At 36.6% G+C, this 16,074-nt stretch overlaps 1 protein-coding gene across 2 annotated transcripts in view; it reads right to left on the bottom strand.

Moving 5' to 3' along the window:
* Positions 1-11,332: 11,332 nt before the first annotated feature.
* TMPRSS11A (transmembrane serine protease 11A) overlaps positions 11,333-16,074 on the bottom strand; it is a 42,762-nt gene continuing 38,020 nt past the window's right edge. For both annotated transcript variants that reach the window (XM_005555186.3, XM_074040949.1), the window contains one exon: positions 11,333-13,675. In XM_005555186.3, the coding sequence (XP_005555243.2) occupies positions 13,514-13,675 (162 nt within the window). In that variant the 3' untranslated portion in view covers positions 11,333-13,513. The remainder of the gene's footprint in view (positions 13,676-16,074) is intronic.

Genomic DNA, 16,074 nt, shown 5'->3' with positions numbered 1-16,074 from the left:
GGAATTACCTGGAAATATTTACTAAGGTCTCAGTTGCTCTGGGGATGGATGTATATTGGGGGAATAAAATATAGATGATTAGGAAGTTCTTAAGAAAATATAAGAAATAAATGGTAGAAAGAAATGTGATAGAAATGTAATGTTGATTATGCCAATATATATGAATTGTTTCAACATAAATAGTAAAAGACAATGATTCTTCTAATGGTTTTTAAAAGAAGAAGCAGTTAGCAGAAACCAATGCATTAGTAGATACATAACTGAAACAAACAAAAAAAGTTAAAGAGGAAGAACAAAAACAGCAGATTACTACACCGACACAGTATAGGTAGAAGTCCAGAGCAACAACATTAACACAGATAAGAAGTATAATTTGTATCGATAAAAAGTACACAAAAATGCAACATCTTAAAAATGAGAAAAATAATGTAACAACAGACACAGAAGAGATGAGAAATGCTAACATTATGTGAAACTATGATAAAAATATTGAATCATAAGAAAATAATTTTATGAAACATGAAAATTATTGAAATTCATTGAAGAAGTAGGAAACTTGAAGTGAAAAATAACCATGGAAGAATGGAAAACATTATATACAAATTTTTTTTTCTAAAATGATCTGGACTCATAATGTTTCAAGAAGTAGTTATTTCCTATGTTAACCATTTTTAAGAACAGAACATGCGGAAATCTTTTCAATTGATTTCATAATGTTCACATTATCTTGATTAATAAAAATCTTGTTAGAACACTCATAAATAGACTAATGTGACTCTGAGGAATTAACTATATTTAAGTATATACGGTTATTTAAACATGTACAGTTAATAATTGTATTTAATTATGTACAGTTAATAATTCCTCAGAATTAACTATTTTCTCTAGATCAAGGTATGAAGGGTTGCTTAAGTGGACTTCAAGTCAAACACTGCAATTCAAAATGTTTGTTCTTATGATCAAGTTAGGGTTTGTATTTGAAAATGCTGCCATTGTTTTTGTTTTACTTGTAATAAACATAACACGTCCTGCTAGATCTTTAGTCACACGAACCTTTCATTGAACTTGGATTTTTTCCTGATTTGGCTCTGGGGATCCTCAAGGGAAATTTTATAAAGTATGTTAAGGCAGACCATTTCAACAGCACCTTTCAAAGTTGGTGAAATTTTGCTTAGCTCTCTCTGTTTTTAAGGTTTCATGATATTACATTGGACCCATTCAGAGAACTTAGAATTATCTTAACTACATGTTAATACTTGGTAGCTTTATTTACATCTGCAAAGTTCCTTTTGTCAGGTAGCATAACACATTCATAGGCTTGACACTGGCGAAATTAGGTTGTCAGGGATTTGTCAGGGAAACTTTTCTCTGGGATATCTAACTAACTGGAGAATTTGAATCATTTAGCTCCCAGGCTCCAACTAATACAGATGATCCCTCAAAGATAACTGGAGAATTGCTATCGATAATAGTGTCTAACAGAATGCCAAAACCTTCTCAGATGGCCCTGGAGGGCCCAGAATTCAGAGGTGGTTTACTTCATGAGGACAGTAAGTCAGGGAGTGACTCAACCTATGACTTTTTCTGTGCTATGATGCTACCATAGTTTATCAGTACAGCCCATGCAAAATATGCAGTAAGTTATGCAAAAATTTTCAAAATACTACATAATATCATCTAATATGCCCAAGCCAATAATGCTTATGTGAAGGCTAAGGACAGATGAGGGTAATCTGAGAAATCGTTTTCTTTTCCTGACTGTGGAAGCTACTTGTTACCTTTGATTTTTCCCACTAACATTGGTATGACATTAGCAAGGAGGTCTCCAACATCCTCATGAGGCTATTAGATACTGCACTGACCCTCTGTCTGCATCATCACCATCAGTTTCCACAGAACTTTAAGTTACATGATATTCAGCTCTTCAATTATTTAAGAAAAATAGTTTTGGTTCCTATTCTCTGCTTATACCCATTGATCAAGAGTTTCAATTTGATTATTACAAAAATTTCTAATTTTACGTTTTCTCTCAACACTAAAATTCAGCCACAGAATTCTTCAGCTATGGAAGAAGTAATTCCCTTATTCTAACTCCCTGCACTCCTTCATCCAGAACTCTATATTCTCCTTTTATACTCCTCTATATTCCACCACATCTCAAAGGGCCTTTGAGGATCTGGTAGCTTTTCTTAAAAAAAAAGATTGTGTCTGGCGTGGTGGCTCATGCCTGTAATCACAGCACTTTGGGTGGCCGAGGTGGGTGGATCATGAGGTCAAGAGATCAAGACTATCCTAACCAATCTGATGAAACCCTGTCTCCACTAAACATACAAAAATTAGCCAGGTGTGGTGGTGCACACCTGTAGTCCCAGCTACTCATGAGGCTGAGACAGGAGAATCACTTGAACCTGAGAGGCAGAGGTTGCAGTGAGCTGAGATCGTGCCACTGCACTCCAGCCTGGTGACAGAGTGAGACTTCATCTCAAAAATAATAATAATAATACATAAAAAAAATAGATTTCATTTTTCAGAGCAATTTTATGTATGTAGAAAAATTAAAAGGAAAGTACAGAGAGTTTCCGTATATCTTCTTACCACATCACGTGCACAGCCTCCCCTACTATCAACATTTTGAACCAGAGTGGTACATTTGTTATAATTGATAAAGCTACCCTGATATCATTATCAACTAAAATCTATAGTTTACACTAGGGTTCACTCTTGGTGGTGTACATTCTGTGGGTTTTGACTTGTGTACAATAACATGTATCCACCATTATAGTATGGTACAGAGTAGTTTCACTTCTCTAAAAATCCCTGTGCTCCATATATTTATCCTTCCCCACTTAGCAACCCCTGTCAACCACTGATTCCTTCAAAATTGTCTTCTTTCACTTAGTAGTATACATTTAAGGTTTCCATTGTATGGATGTGCCACAGTTATTTTTTTTAATCCACTATCCTTCTAAAGGACACCTTGATTACAAGTTTTGATAATTATAATGGCTATAAACAACTACGTGCAGGTTTTTGTATGGACATAAACTTTCAACTCATTCAAGTAAATACCAGAGAGAATGATTGATGGATCATATATAACAGTATGTTGGCTGGGCGCGGTGGTTCACGCCTGTAATCCCAGCACTTTGGGAGGCCAAGGCGGGCAGATCACAAGGTCAGGAGTGCGAGACCAGCCTAGCCAACATGGTGAAACCCAGTCTCTACTAAAAGTACAAAAATTAGCTGGGCATGGTGGTGGGTGCCTGTAATCCCAGCTACTTGGGAGGCTGAGGCAGGAGAATCACTTGAACCTGGGGGGTGGAGGTTGTAGCGAGCCGAGACTGTGCCACTGCACTCCAGGCTGGGTGACAGAGTGAGACTCCATCTTAAAACAAACAAACAAACAAACAAACAAACAAACAAACAAAGAGGATGTTTAGTTTTGTAAGAAACTGCCAAACTTTCTTCCAAAGTGGCTATACTGTTACACATTCCCTTGATAGCTTTTTTTTAAAGCACTTGGGAAATCTATAGCCCAATGCGGGAGTGCCACCAGCATAGTCTCTGGGATACCAAGATCAGGTGCAACAATAGTGTATAACCTTAGGGAAGACTGCTGGGTAGAGTATATTCTCTGAGGGTTCCTCTGGCCATTGCCAGGGTCTAGAAGTCTGCTGAATAGTTCCCTCTGAAGTGTTGGCAACTATTAATATTTCTCTTGTAATTTGGAGCTTCAGTTTCCACTCCATCTACATCTATTCATTCTTTCACAGTTCTCATCTATGCCCAGTTCACTAAGAACTCACTCTAACTTATATCTACCTATCTCAGAAACATTAATCAGAGGCAGAAAATCCGAGTGTTAGGTTCTCAGCTAACTACTGTTTCTGCATACTCGGAAGCATATTGTCTGGAGGGAGAAGTCAATGTAGTAACTCACTTCCTACCTCAGAAATGTAGCAGACACATTTTGGTTCTTTTAAGGAATAAACTTAAGGTAGTATCTTTAATTTTCCATCTTTATTTTTGCCACCAATATTGTTACTTTATTATAATATGCCTGATTTTACCATTTGTTGGGCTAAGAATTAGGCTTTAAATGTCCACATTCTTTTGAACCTATTCTCTAAGTAGGTTTGGATCCAGATTCCCTTCCCTACCAGTTACAATCTTCAGATTAAAAATGTGTAAAATGGCTTTTGATTTGTCTTCTCTCCAAAACTTGACCTCAGAAATTTTAACATTAGCTCAAAATACTAAGTTAATACTAGCTCAAAATACTAATACTACATTAGTTCATATACAAGTGGTTTTTAGTTACCGAGTCTTTCTCTAAGTTTGGATATTTCAGGTACCTCCTTATATGGAGAGTGTTGATACTCTCACTCATTGTTTCCCAGTCTTTTGTTAGCTCATGAGCCCCAGATCACTTTCATTAGTATATTTTTTGAATTACAGTGTGACATTTAGTATTTTTCTGCTTTATTTTATTTAGTGACTTCTGGTGTAGGAGGAGACTCCTGAGCTTAGAAAATATCAAAACAGTTTTAAAAGTTAGTTTACCAATTAAATCCCATGTGGGCAGTTTGCAGATGTTTTCTCCCATTCTGTGGGTTGTCTTTTCTCTTTTTTGATTGTTTCCTTTGCTGTGCAGAAGATTTTCAACTTGATGTAATCCCATTTGTCCATTTTTTGCTTTGGTTGCCTATGCTTGTGAGGTATTATTGCTCAAGAATTTTTTGTCACTGAGTGCTGCGGCTCACGCCTGTAATCCCAGTACTTTGAGAGGCTGAGGCAAGTGGATCACCTGAGGTCAGGATTTCAAGACCACCCTTACCAATATGGTGAAACTCCATCTCTACTAAGAATACAAAAATTAGCCAGGCATGGTGGTGTGCACCTGTAGTCCCAGCTACTGGGGAAGCTGAGACAGGATAATTGCTTGAACCCGGGAGGCAGAGGTTGCAGTGAGCTGAGATCATGCACTGCACTCCAGCCTGGGTGACAGAGAAAGACTCTGTTTCAAAAAAAAAAAAAAGAACTTTTTGTCCAGACCAATGTCCCAGAGAATTTCCACAAAGTTTTCTTGCGGTAGTTTCTTAGTTTAGAGTTTTAAATTTAAGTCTTTAATCCATTCTGATTTGATTTTTGTATATCATGACAGATAGGGGTATAGTTTCATTCTTCTGCATATGAATATCCAGTTTTCCTAGCATCATTTATTGAAGAGACTGTCTTTTCCCCAGTGTTTGTTCTTGGTACCTTTGAAAAAATGAGTTTACTTTAGGTGTGTGAATTTGTTTCTGGATTCTCTATTCTGTTCCATTGTTCTATGTGTCTGTTTCTATGCCAGTACCATGCTGTTTTGGTTACAATAGCTCTGTAGTATAATTTCAAGTCAAGTAATGTGATTCCTCCAATTTTGTTCTTATTGCTTAGTGTAGCTTTGACTATTCCAGATCTTTTGGGATTCCATATAAATTTTAGGATTATTTTTTCTATTTTTGTGGAGAATATCATTGGTCTTCTGATAGGGATTGCATTGAATCTATAGATTGCTTTGGATTGTATGGACATTTTAACAATATTGATCCTTCCAATCCATGAACATGGAATATCTTTCCATTTTTGGTGACTTCTTCAATATTTTTTTATTAGTGTTTTATAGATTTCAGTATATAGATCTTTCACTTCTTCAGTTGAGTTAATTCCTAGTTATTTAATTTTATTTGCAGCTATTGTAAATGGAATTATGTTTTTAATTTCTTTTTCAGATTGTTTGCTGTTGGCATATGGAAATGCTAGTAATGTTTTTGTGTTGATTTTTGTATCCTGCAACTTAACTGATTTTATTTATCAGTTTGAATGGTTTTTTGGTGGAGTCTTTAGGTTTTTCCAAATATAAGATTATGAAGTTGTTTTTTTCTTTTTTTTTGATGTAGACACTTATAGCTATAAACTTCTCTCTTAGTACCACTTTTGCTGTATTTCATAGGTTTTAGTGTGTTGTGTTTCCATTATTATTTGTTTCAAGAAATTTTTAATTTCCTTTTTAATTTCTTCAATGACCCACTGGTCATTCAGGAGCATATTATTTAATTTACATGTATTTGTGTAGTTTCCCAAATTCCTCTTGTTATTGATTTTTAGTTCCATTCTATTGTGGCCCGACAAGATGCTGGATACTATTTCAATTTTTAAAAATGTTTTAAGTCTTGTTTTGTGACCTAATCTGTGGTCTATCCTTGGGAATGATTCTTTGCTGAAGAAGAGAATGTGTATTCTGCAGCCATGGAATGAAATGTTCTGTAAATATCTATTAGGTCCATTTGGTCTATGGTGCAGATTAAGTCTGATGTTTCTTTATCAATTTTCTGTCTAGAAGATCTATCCTTTGCTGAAAGTCAGATGTTGAAGTCTCCAGCTATTATTATATTGGACCTATCTCTTTCTTTAGCTCTGATCATATTTGCCTTATATATCTGGGTGCTCCAGTGTTGGGTGCATATACATTTAAAATTGTTGTATCTCTTGCTGAATTGACCCCTTTATATTAATATAGTGACCTTGTTTGTCTCTTCATATAGTTTTTTTCTTGAAATCTATTTTGTCTGATATAAGTACAGCTACTCTTGCTCTTTTTAGGTTTCCACTGGCATGGAATACCTTTTTACATCCCTGTGTCTTCATAGGTAAAGTATGTTTCTTGTAGGCAACAGGTCATTGGGTCTTTTTTTTAAAAAAAAAAAAAAATCCATTCAGCCACTCTATGTCTTTTGATTGAAGAACTTACTCCAGTTACAATCAATGTTATTATTGATAAGTAGGAATATATTTGAGCCAGTTTGTTATTTGTTTCCTGATGGCTTTGTGATCTTCTCTTCCTTATTTCTTTTTCTCCTATCTTCCTTTTAGTGAAGGTGATTTTCTCTGGTGATACAATTTAGTTTTTTGCTTTTTATTTTGTGTGTATCTGTTGTATGTTTTTTTTGGTTTGAGGTTACCATGAGACTTGCAAATACTATCTTATAACCCATTATTTTAAGCTGATAACTATTTAATACTGTTTGCATAAACAAACAAACTAGCCAACACACAAATAACAAAGACTTTATGCCTTAATTTAGATCCCCTGCTTTTTAACTTTTGTTTCTATTTATATCTTATTGTACTGGCTTTGTCTTGAATAGTTATTGTAGTTGTTGTTTTTGATTGGTTCGTCATTTAGTCTTTCTACTTAAGATAAGAGTAGTTTACACAACACATTTACTGTGTTACAATATTCTGTGTTTTTCTATGTATTTCCTATTATCAGTGAGTTTTGTATCTTCTTATCTCTTATTGTATTAACATCATTTTCTTTCTGATTGAAGTACTCCCTGTAGCATTCCTTGTAGGACAGGTCTGGTGTTATGAATTCTCTCAGCTTTTGTTTGTCTGAGAAAGTCTTCATTTCTCCTTCATGTTTGAGATACATATTCGCTGGATGTACTATTCTGGGGTAAATATTTTTTCCTTCAGCAATGTAAATATGTCATACTACTCTTTCCTGACCAGTAAGGTTTCCAATGAAAAGTCTGCTGCCAGATGTATTGGAGCTCCAATGTATGTCATTTGTTTCTTTTCTCTTGTTGCTTTTAGGATCTTTTCTTTATTTTTGACCTTTGGGAGTTTGAATATCAAATGCCTTGAGGTAGTCTTCTTTGGGTTAAATTGGCTTGGTGTTCTTTTACCTTCTTGTACTTGGATATTGATATCTTTCTCTAGGTTTGGAAAGTTCTCCATTATTATCCCTTGAATGAAACTCTTTTACCTCTATCTCTTTCTCTATTTCCTCTTTAAGGCCCAAAACTCTTAATTTGCCTTTTTTAGGTTATTTTTTAAATCTTGTAGTTGTGCTTCATTTTTTTCTTATTTTTTCTTCGTTTCATCTGACTGTGAATTTTCAAATACGCTATCTTCAGACTCACTAATTTTTTCTTCTGTTTGATTACTTCTGCTATTTAAAAACTCTGATGCATTCTTCAGTATGCCAATTGCATTTTTCAACTCCAGAATTTCTGCATAATTCTTTCTAATTATTTCTATCTGTTAAATTTACCTGATTGCATTCCGTATTCCTTCTCTGTCTTGTCTTGAATTTCTTTGAATTTCTTCAACATAGCTATTTTGAATTACCTGTTTTAAAGTTCACATCTCTTTCTTTGTCCAGGATTGGTCCCTGGTGCCTTATTTTGTTCATTTGATGAGGTTACATTTTTCCTGGATGTTGTTAATACTTGTAGATGTTCTTCAGTGTCTGAGCTTTAAAGAGTTAGGTATTTATTGTAGTTTTCTCAATATGGGCTTATTTGTACCCATCCTTCTTGGGAAGACTTTCCAGATATTCAAAAGGACTTGAGTGTTGTGATCCAAGCTCTATCTGCTTTAAGGGGGCACCCAAGGCCCAGTAACACTGTGGGTCTTGCAGATTCATAGAGTACCACCTTGATGGTCTTGGACAAGATCCGGAAGAATTCTCTGGATTACCAGACAGACTCTTGTTCTCTTTCCTTACTTTCTCCAATGTGAATGAAGTCTCTCTCTCTCTCTCTCTCTCTCTCTCTCTCTCTCTCTCTCTCTCTTTTCTAAGACACTTGAAACTGGGGATGGTGTAACACAAGCATCTCTATGGCCAACACTACTAGAACAGTGCCGGGTCAGACCCAAAGCCAGCACAGCCCTGGGTCTCACCCAAGGCCTGCTGTAACCACTCCCTGGCTATGACCTATGTCCATTCAAGGCCATAGGACTCTACTATCAGCAAGTGGCAAAGCCAGCCAGGCCAGTATCCTTCCCTTCAGGGTGGTAAGTTCCCCCTACCCCTGGGCATGTCCAGGGTGCCTTCTGGGAGCCAGGGACTAGAGTCAAAAACTTTAGAAGTCTACCTGATTTTCTATTGTACTGTGCCTGAGCTGGCACTGAAACCAGAAGATGCAGTCCTTCCCTTTTCCAAAGGCAGAGGAGACTCACCCCATGGCCATCACTGCCACAGGCCCATGGGAGTACTGCCAGACTACCATTGATATTCCCCTAAGGCCCAAGGGCTCTTTCATCAGCATGCGGTGAATTTTGCCTGGCCTGAGATTCACCCTTTAGGGTGAATAGGCTCCCTTCTGGTCCAGGGAAGGTCCAGAAATGCCACCCAAGGGTCAAGTCCTAGTTGGAGACCCCAAGAGCCCACTTGGTGCTCTATCCCCCTTTGGCCAAACTAGTACCTAAAGTGCAGGACAAAGTCCCTTTTGCGTTTCCCTCTGCTTTTCTTAAAGGAAAGGAGTCTCATAGCTACCATAGCTAGAAATATGCTGAGCCTCATCTGAGCCCAGCACATCTTAGAGTCTTACCCAAACCCTTCGACATAGTACCTAGGTATTGCTGCTGGTTCTTCAGGGCCCAAGGGTTCTTTCGTTAGCAGGTGACGAATCCTGCCAGAACTGGGTCCTTCCCTTCACGGAACCAGGGAGGGTCCCTTTTGGCCCAGGGTGTGTTTAGAAATATCATCCAGGAACTAAGACCTGGAAAGAGGGCCTCATGACTCTGACCAGTGCCCTATCCTGCTGTGGCTGAGCTTGTATCCAAGATGCAAGACAAAGTCCTTCCCACTATTCCATCCTCTCTCCTCAAATGGAGGGAATGGTTCTCTTTTGGGGCTATGAGTTGTGCAGCCTGGGCTTAGGGGAGAGGTGATGCGAGTACTCTCTCAGTTGGTGTCTCAGTAGGTTACATGTCCCCTCCAATCCACTCTCTCTGCACCCAGTTCAGCACTGGGGCTCACCTAAATGTTTCAATCCTTGTTGCCTAGCCTGCCTGTCAAGTTTATTTGGAGCCACAGTGCACTTTAGCCCATGGTGGTGAGGCTCGCAGGAACACAAGTTTGGACCACTGGGATAGATTATTCTCCTCTGATTACGGCTGTTTTATATACTCCCTCCATGTCAGCTAAGTTTAGTCTATGTTTGTTTTCTGTTATAATAGGGCAGCACTGAGTTTAGTGCCTCAAAAATACTGTCATATCTCTCTGCCCAGCACACCAAAATATTCTTTGCACCACACCGCTGCTTCTGGGCATGGGGGAGCCATGGTGCCAGTGATTCAGGACTGTTTCTCCTACCTTTTCAGTGCCTCCCTCAGTGATATAAAGTTAAAACCAGATACTGTGAGTTCTCACGTTATTTTTGGTTCTTATGAAGGTGATCATTTTGTGTAGATGTTAAATTGGTGTCCTTTGGGGAGGGGGACAATCAGTGGAGGCTTCTATTCTGTTATCCTGGTCCACTCCTCCCCAAATGAATGTTAATAATACACTAAATGGTCAGACTTCAGCACTGTACATATATTCATGTAACAAAACTGTACTTTGTACCCCCTAAATTTATACAAATAAAAAATATAATAGAAAATGATTATTTGAGAACATTTTATTGGCATTGCCAGTGATGATTGATTAGATTGTGAAATCAATTTAGGAGACAGGGTAAATGTTTTTTTTTTAAAGTGGAATAGAATTGTATAGCATAGAGTATAATAAAGTAGAAAATATTAGATTTCATTACATTTTGTAATGGTAAGTATTGTTTTATGAAACTTCTGTTTCAATTTTTGTATGTATTTGGTTTTATATGTATGGAGCTGTGATGTATAACATATTTCCTACTGTGAATTGTGGTCAAGGTAGAGAAACTGCTAGAGGGTGTTTTTCATGAAGCCCTGTTTTCATGGAAAAGGTTAATGGTGCTCTATGACTATACTCTAGTTCAGGCAAAAGCATTAGACAAATTCTTTGAGCACATTATGTTTGGGAACATCAGTCTGTATTTGAAACAGCCACAGACTGAAGCACCAGTCATGTATTCTGTCATTTCTTTTAAGAACATGCTAGTGAATGTTCAGCTTGATCAGAAAACTATAGTTTCTGAATATTTGGTGTCATAACTTTGAGTCATCTCTCACATTTCTAAAAATGATCAAATGAATCCAGAATAGTGGTTCTCAATAGTGGATAATTTTATACCTTAGGGGACTTTTGCCAAGTCGGGAGATATTTTTGATTATAATAATTTGAGAAAAGGGGTATGCTACAGGCATCTAGTGGGATGCTGCTAAGTATTCTACAATGAACAGGATAGCCCTTCACAATAAAACATTATCCAGACCAAAATATTAATAGTGCCAAATTTGTGAACTCAACTTCAGAGTGATCCCAACTAGTTATTTAAAAGAAATGTGATTTTAATGACAACTGAAAGATTCATGATATTGGCCCAAAACGAACTCAGTCATATTGTTTGTAGAATACTCTGATCACCAACTTTATTAGATTAAAAATGACATATCAATCAATATCTGCTTACATGTGACCCAAAATGAAATGCTGCACCAAATAGTTTAAAAATACAAAGTTTATAATTCTAAGATCATTTCCTGAATCTGAACATCCAAAGTCAGCATTAAATTTTACCACCACAATATAGAATAATTTATATGCCTATGTATATTTATATATGAAGAAGAAACTTTGTCTTGAAGTGAATTCAGAGAATTGGCAGCCAGCTGCCTAAATGAATCTCATCATTTAAAATTCTTATCTTAAGAGTTTTCTACCTTAATACAGGTTCAATAGCTCTGACTTAAAATTTTATAGATCTGTTGATTCAACAAAAATAGGCAATAATAAAGATACTTTACAAGAAAAAGGGAAGGTGGAACTGGTGCCTGTGTTCTAGGCCCATTGGTGATGCAGACTACCTATTGCTTCTCTGAGTCATTTATATATAACAAATATATAGTTTTCTGGCTTCAGTTCTTTTAAACATAATATAAGTGTATTGGCCTACGTGACATGCAATCTCTTCTAAGCTTTAAAATTCTATGAGTCTAAATTATGAATCAAGTGTTTTATGAATGAACTGCGTATCTCTTTCGGATATTTTAGGATTATTTTCGTGACTTCTCAATAGTACATGAGGGAAATTATTATAAAGCAAGTTCATAATTCCAATGATTTGTCTTATATTTAGACTACATGAGTAAATGACTCCCCAGTCTGCAGACTGTAATGTTTCACAAGCATTGCCAAGCGGAATAACTGCTTCCACAAAGCCTTAATTTAATTGTATTACAAAATACAATAAAACATTATCCAGACCAAAATATAAATAGTGCCAAGTTTGTGAACTCAGCTTCAGAGTGATCCAAACTAGTTATTTAAAAGAAATGTAATTTTAATGACAGTTGAAAGATTCATGATGTTGGCCTTACTCTCCTAATGACTTCAGGAGACACGTTGCTTATGGAGTATGTTTTCTCTTTTGAACCACTTTGTTTATGTGGTCCAAAAGAGAAAACATCCTATTTGTTATATGTTATAACCACATGTGTTATATGCAGTAGGTGCTCAAATTTTATATTTATTTTCAAATTTTTCTAAAACTAGGGTTTTATGGTTGCAATAGTTGGGACATTGCCATAAGCTTTATAAGCTATTTGGCTGTAGAAATGCAAGGGCATACAATTTTTCTTGCTACAGAGGAAGACAATATTCTTTGATTTTTCAAGGTATTAGTGAATTCTTATTTTTTTCAGGCATTTAACCATACAATAATAATGTACAAAATTTCCCCCTTGTGGTCAAAATGTGTAAGTGCATCTATGAAATGTCAAATTTCTTGTGCCTGTGTTTTGGGACTTATGAAATCACCATCACCTTCTCCCAGATTTTTAACAAATATATAGTTTTGATCAACTAATCACTCTTTCTATATATCATTCATTAATCTGGATTTTTCTGGTTATATATGTGGGATAGGAATATCTATGTGAGTGTGCTTGTGTGTGTGTTTGTGTGTGTGTGTGTAGAAAAGCCAACAAAAAATTAGAGGCTTTATAACTAAAAAATGTTAGAAGATCTCTGACTTGCTTTACTATCAGACTTTGTTTCCTACATATGGCTTTCTTTTATTTGTGTCCCTCAAATGGGTTTAGAAGTAGAAAATTCATTTTTTATGGTGGAAAAGTGCTTTGGAAAATCTGATTGAATAAGGAAAAAGAAAAAAATATTTGTGAGCTCTAGAGAAACCTAGGGAATTATACAAGGGTTTCTTGAACACTATGTGAGTTCAAAAATGTCTCAGTTAAAAGGAGATCCCCTTGATAAAGACATTTTAAAAATCTCATGGACTAACTTCAAAAATATGTATTGAGTCTCATTTGTACTTCAACATTCATGATTTAAAGAGCTAGGTATCTCTATTGTATGTTTCAAGCCAGATCTATTACTTTACAAATAAAAGTCCCTTATAAATTGGCTAAGGATTATTGGTTGATTAAAGTGATTCTAAATAACTTACGTTGTATGTTTCATGTTGCTAGATCCAGTAATTTAATATCACTTTGTTGTACTACACCCATTAGATAGTTGAATTCTCACGCATATATGACCTGCATACAGCTCTCTTGGTTTAACTTTTATGGCAAATTAGAGGCCTGTTTTTGAAGCAATCCAGTTTCGGTAATAAGTCACTTGTGTGTAGACTCCAGGCTTGTCCCTTTGACCACAGTTATCTCCCCAGCTCACAATTCCAATGAGATACCAGGTGTCTTTCAGATCCCTTGTGACTAAAGGTCCCCCAGAATCACCCTGAAAATAAAAACGTAAGAAAAGAGAAAGAAAATTAGCTAAACATAAAGCTCATTATTTAAGATATTTTGATGAATCACATATTTTGTTACTAGACAGTACGTGTATAGATTATCAACACAGAATAATTAATTGAGACATGGATTTTAAAATTACAAAGAGCCTTAAGGTTTAACTTTCACATTTAAAAAATAAAGTTTATTTTGTTAGAATAAACAGCACTTAGTTAAAAAAGACAAAAACGAAAGAACATGAAGAGGCTTGAAAAGCAATTATGTCCCATGTTTTCTCACACAGGCTGTTCTCCAAGAGGTAGCCACTTCATGCTTGTTTAATAATTTCTTATAGTGTCTAACTCCTTATCATTGGATAATATGCTCAAATTACAGTTTCTAGATTTAGACAGTAAACATTTATTTTTTCTTATGTAGTTAGTTATTTAGTTGTTTTACAACTTCTTTGCAACTTTTCCACACCACGTCTTTACATTATAGTATCTCTATTTTTGGTTAAATTAACAGCCTATGTTTAATACCAGTTGGAAAATTTTATTAATGGAAGAGTCAAGTAACATATTTGCATTACAGAAATCTTTTTTGGCTCTCCTAGAATTAATAACACAACTTTTTTTTCATGTGGATAGTTTTCTATGTACCTGGTAAATGTTGAATGCTCCAAAAGATCTACCAACACCTCACAATAATCTTTACTAATGTTCAAGGACCTCAGATGGCTTGTTAGTTCTTTTGCTTCCTCTGAAACAGTTCCACCATATCAACACACACACACACACACACACACACACACACACACACACACACACACTCTTTTCTTACTTCTGCTCAAATTCGAGCTGGTTATTTTAAGCCTGGTGCAGAGCTATGATGTTGGGATTATATGATACCACTCTTTAGTGTTGGATTAACAGTTTCAGGTCTTATGTCTTCCACTTTCTTGATTTATTCCCTAATTTTGCTGAGGTACCCCCTCAAGTAGTTTTCTAAGAAAGAGGGTATCAGAAGTACATTTTTTTCAGTCACTGCTTATCTAAAATTCTTAATTCCACCCTCACAATTGGTATTTAGTTAGCATGGGCAGGATTCTAGGTTGAAATAATCTTCCCTTTGATATTTGAATGCGTTTTCCACCATCTTCTACCTTCTAGAGTTACCGTTGAGGAGTTCTATGTGTTCTGATGCTTCTTCCTTCAAAGTGTTAAGATTGTTCTCCTTATCCCTGGCTTCTGACCCTTTATGATGGCATGTCTTGGAAAGAACTACTTCATTTATTGTGCCCAGCACTACTTGGACCTTTTCTTCAATAGGATGCCTGTAAGCTTCAGAACGAGGAGTCTTCTTTATTATTATTTTTTTTATATTGTACACTCATGTTTTATGTTTTCAGAACTCTTATTCATTTAATGTTGGACCTCCTGAGTTTATCCTCTAACCTTCTTAATTTTTCTGGTTATTTTTCTCCTCTGTGTCTTTTTTTTGTTCTTTCTGAGAGATTTCCTTGATTTTATCTTCCAATCCTTCCACTGGATTTTAAAAATTATGATTATATTGTTGCTACATTTCTGGAGATGATTCTTACTGTTTGGTTCTAGGGTGTGGTGCTAGAAAGCAGATTGTAAGTTCTGTGCTTTTGTGCTGGGTGATGCTATGGTTTGAATGTGTGCCCAAGAGTTCATATGTTGGGGAAACTTAATCCCCAATGAAACTGTGTTGAGAGATGGGACCTAAGAAGAGGTGATCAGGTCATGAGGGCTCTGCTCTTGTGAGTGAATTCATATTATTGCCATAGGGGTGGGTTTGTTATCGCAGGAGTAAGTTCCTGATGGAAGAATGAGTTTGGCCTTCTCTCCCTCCACCCATCTTGTGCTTTCTTTGCCCTTCCACCTTTCTGCATGGGATAATGAGGCAAGATGTGGGGCAAGATGAAGACCACATGTGGGACCCTCAACCTTGGACTTTCCAGTTTCTAGAACTGTAAGAAATACATCTCTGCCGGGCGCGGTGGCTCACGCCTGTAATCCCAGCACTTTGGGAGGCCGAGGCGGGCGGATCACAAGGTCAGGAGATCGAGACCACGGTGAAACCCCGTTTCTACTAAAAATACAAAAAATTAGCCGGGCGCGGTGGCGGGCGCCTGTAGTCCCAGCTACTCAGGAGGCTGAGGCGTGAACCCGGGAGGCGGAGCTTGCAGTGAGCCGAGATTGCGCCACTGCACTCCAGCCTGGGCGACACAGCGAGACTCTGTCTCAAAAAAAAAAAAAAAAAAAAAAAAAGAAAGAAATACATCTCTGTTCCTTATATGTACTTAGTCTTCAGCATTCTGTTACAGCAGCACAGAATGAACTAATACAGGTAGGTAGGAGGGCTTCTGGGCTGATACTC

Source organism: Macaca fascicularis, chromosome 5, assembly GCF_037993035.2.
Source record: "Macaca fascicularis isolate 582-1 chromosome 5, T2T-MFA8v1.1".
NCBI lineage: Eukaryota > Metazoa > Chordata > Mammalia > Primates > Cercopithecidae > Macaca > Macaca fascicularis.
This window is presented reverse-complemented; position numbering and strand designations above follow the sequence as displayed.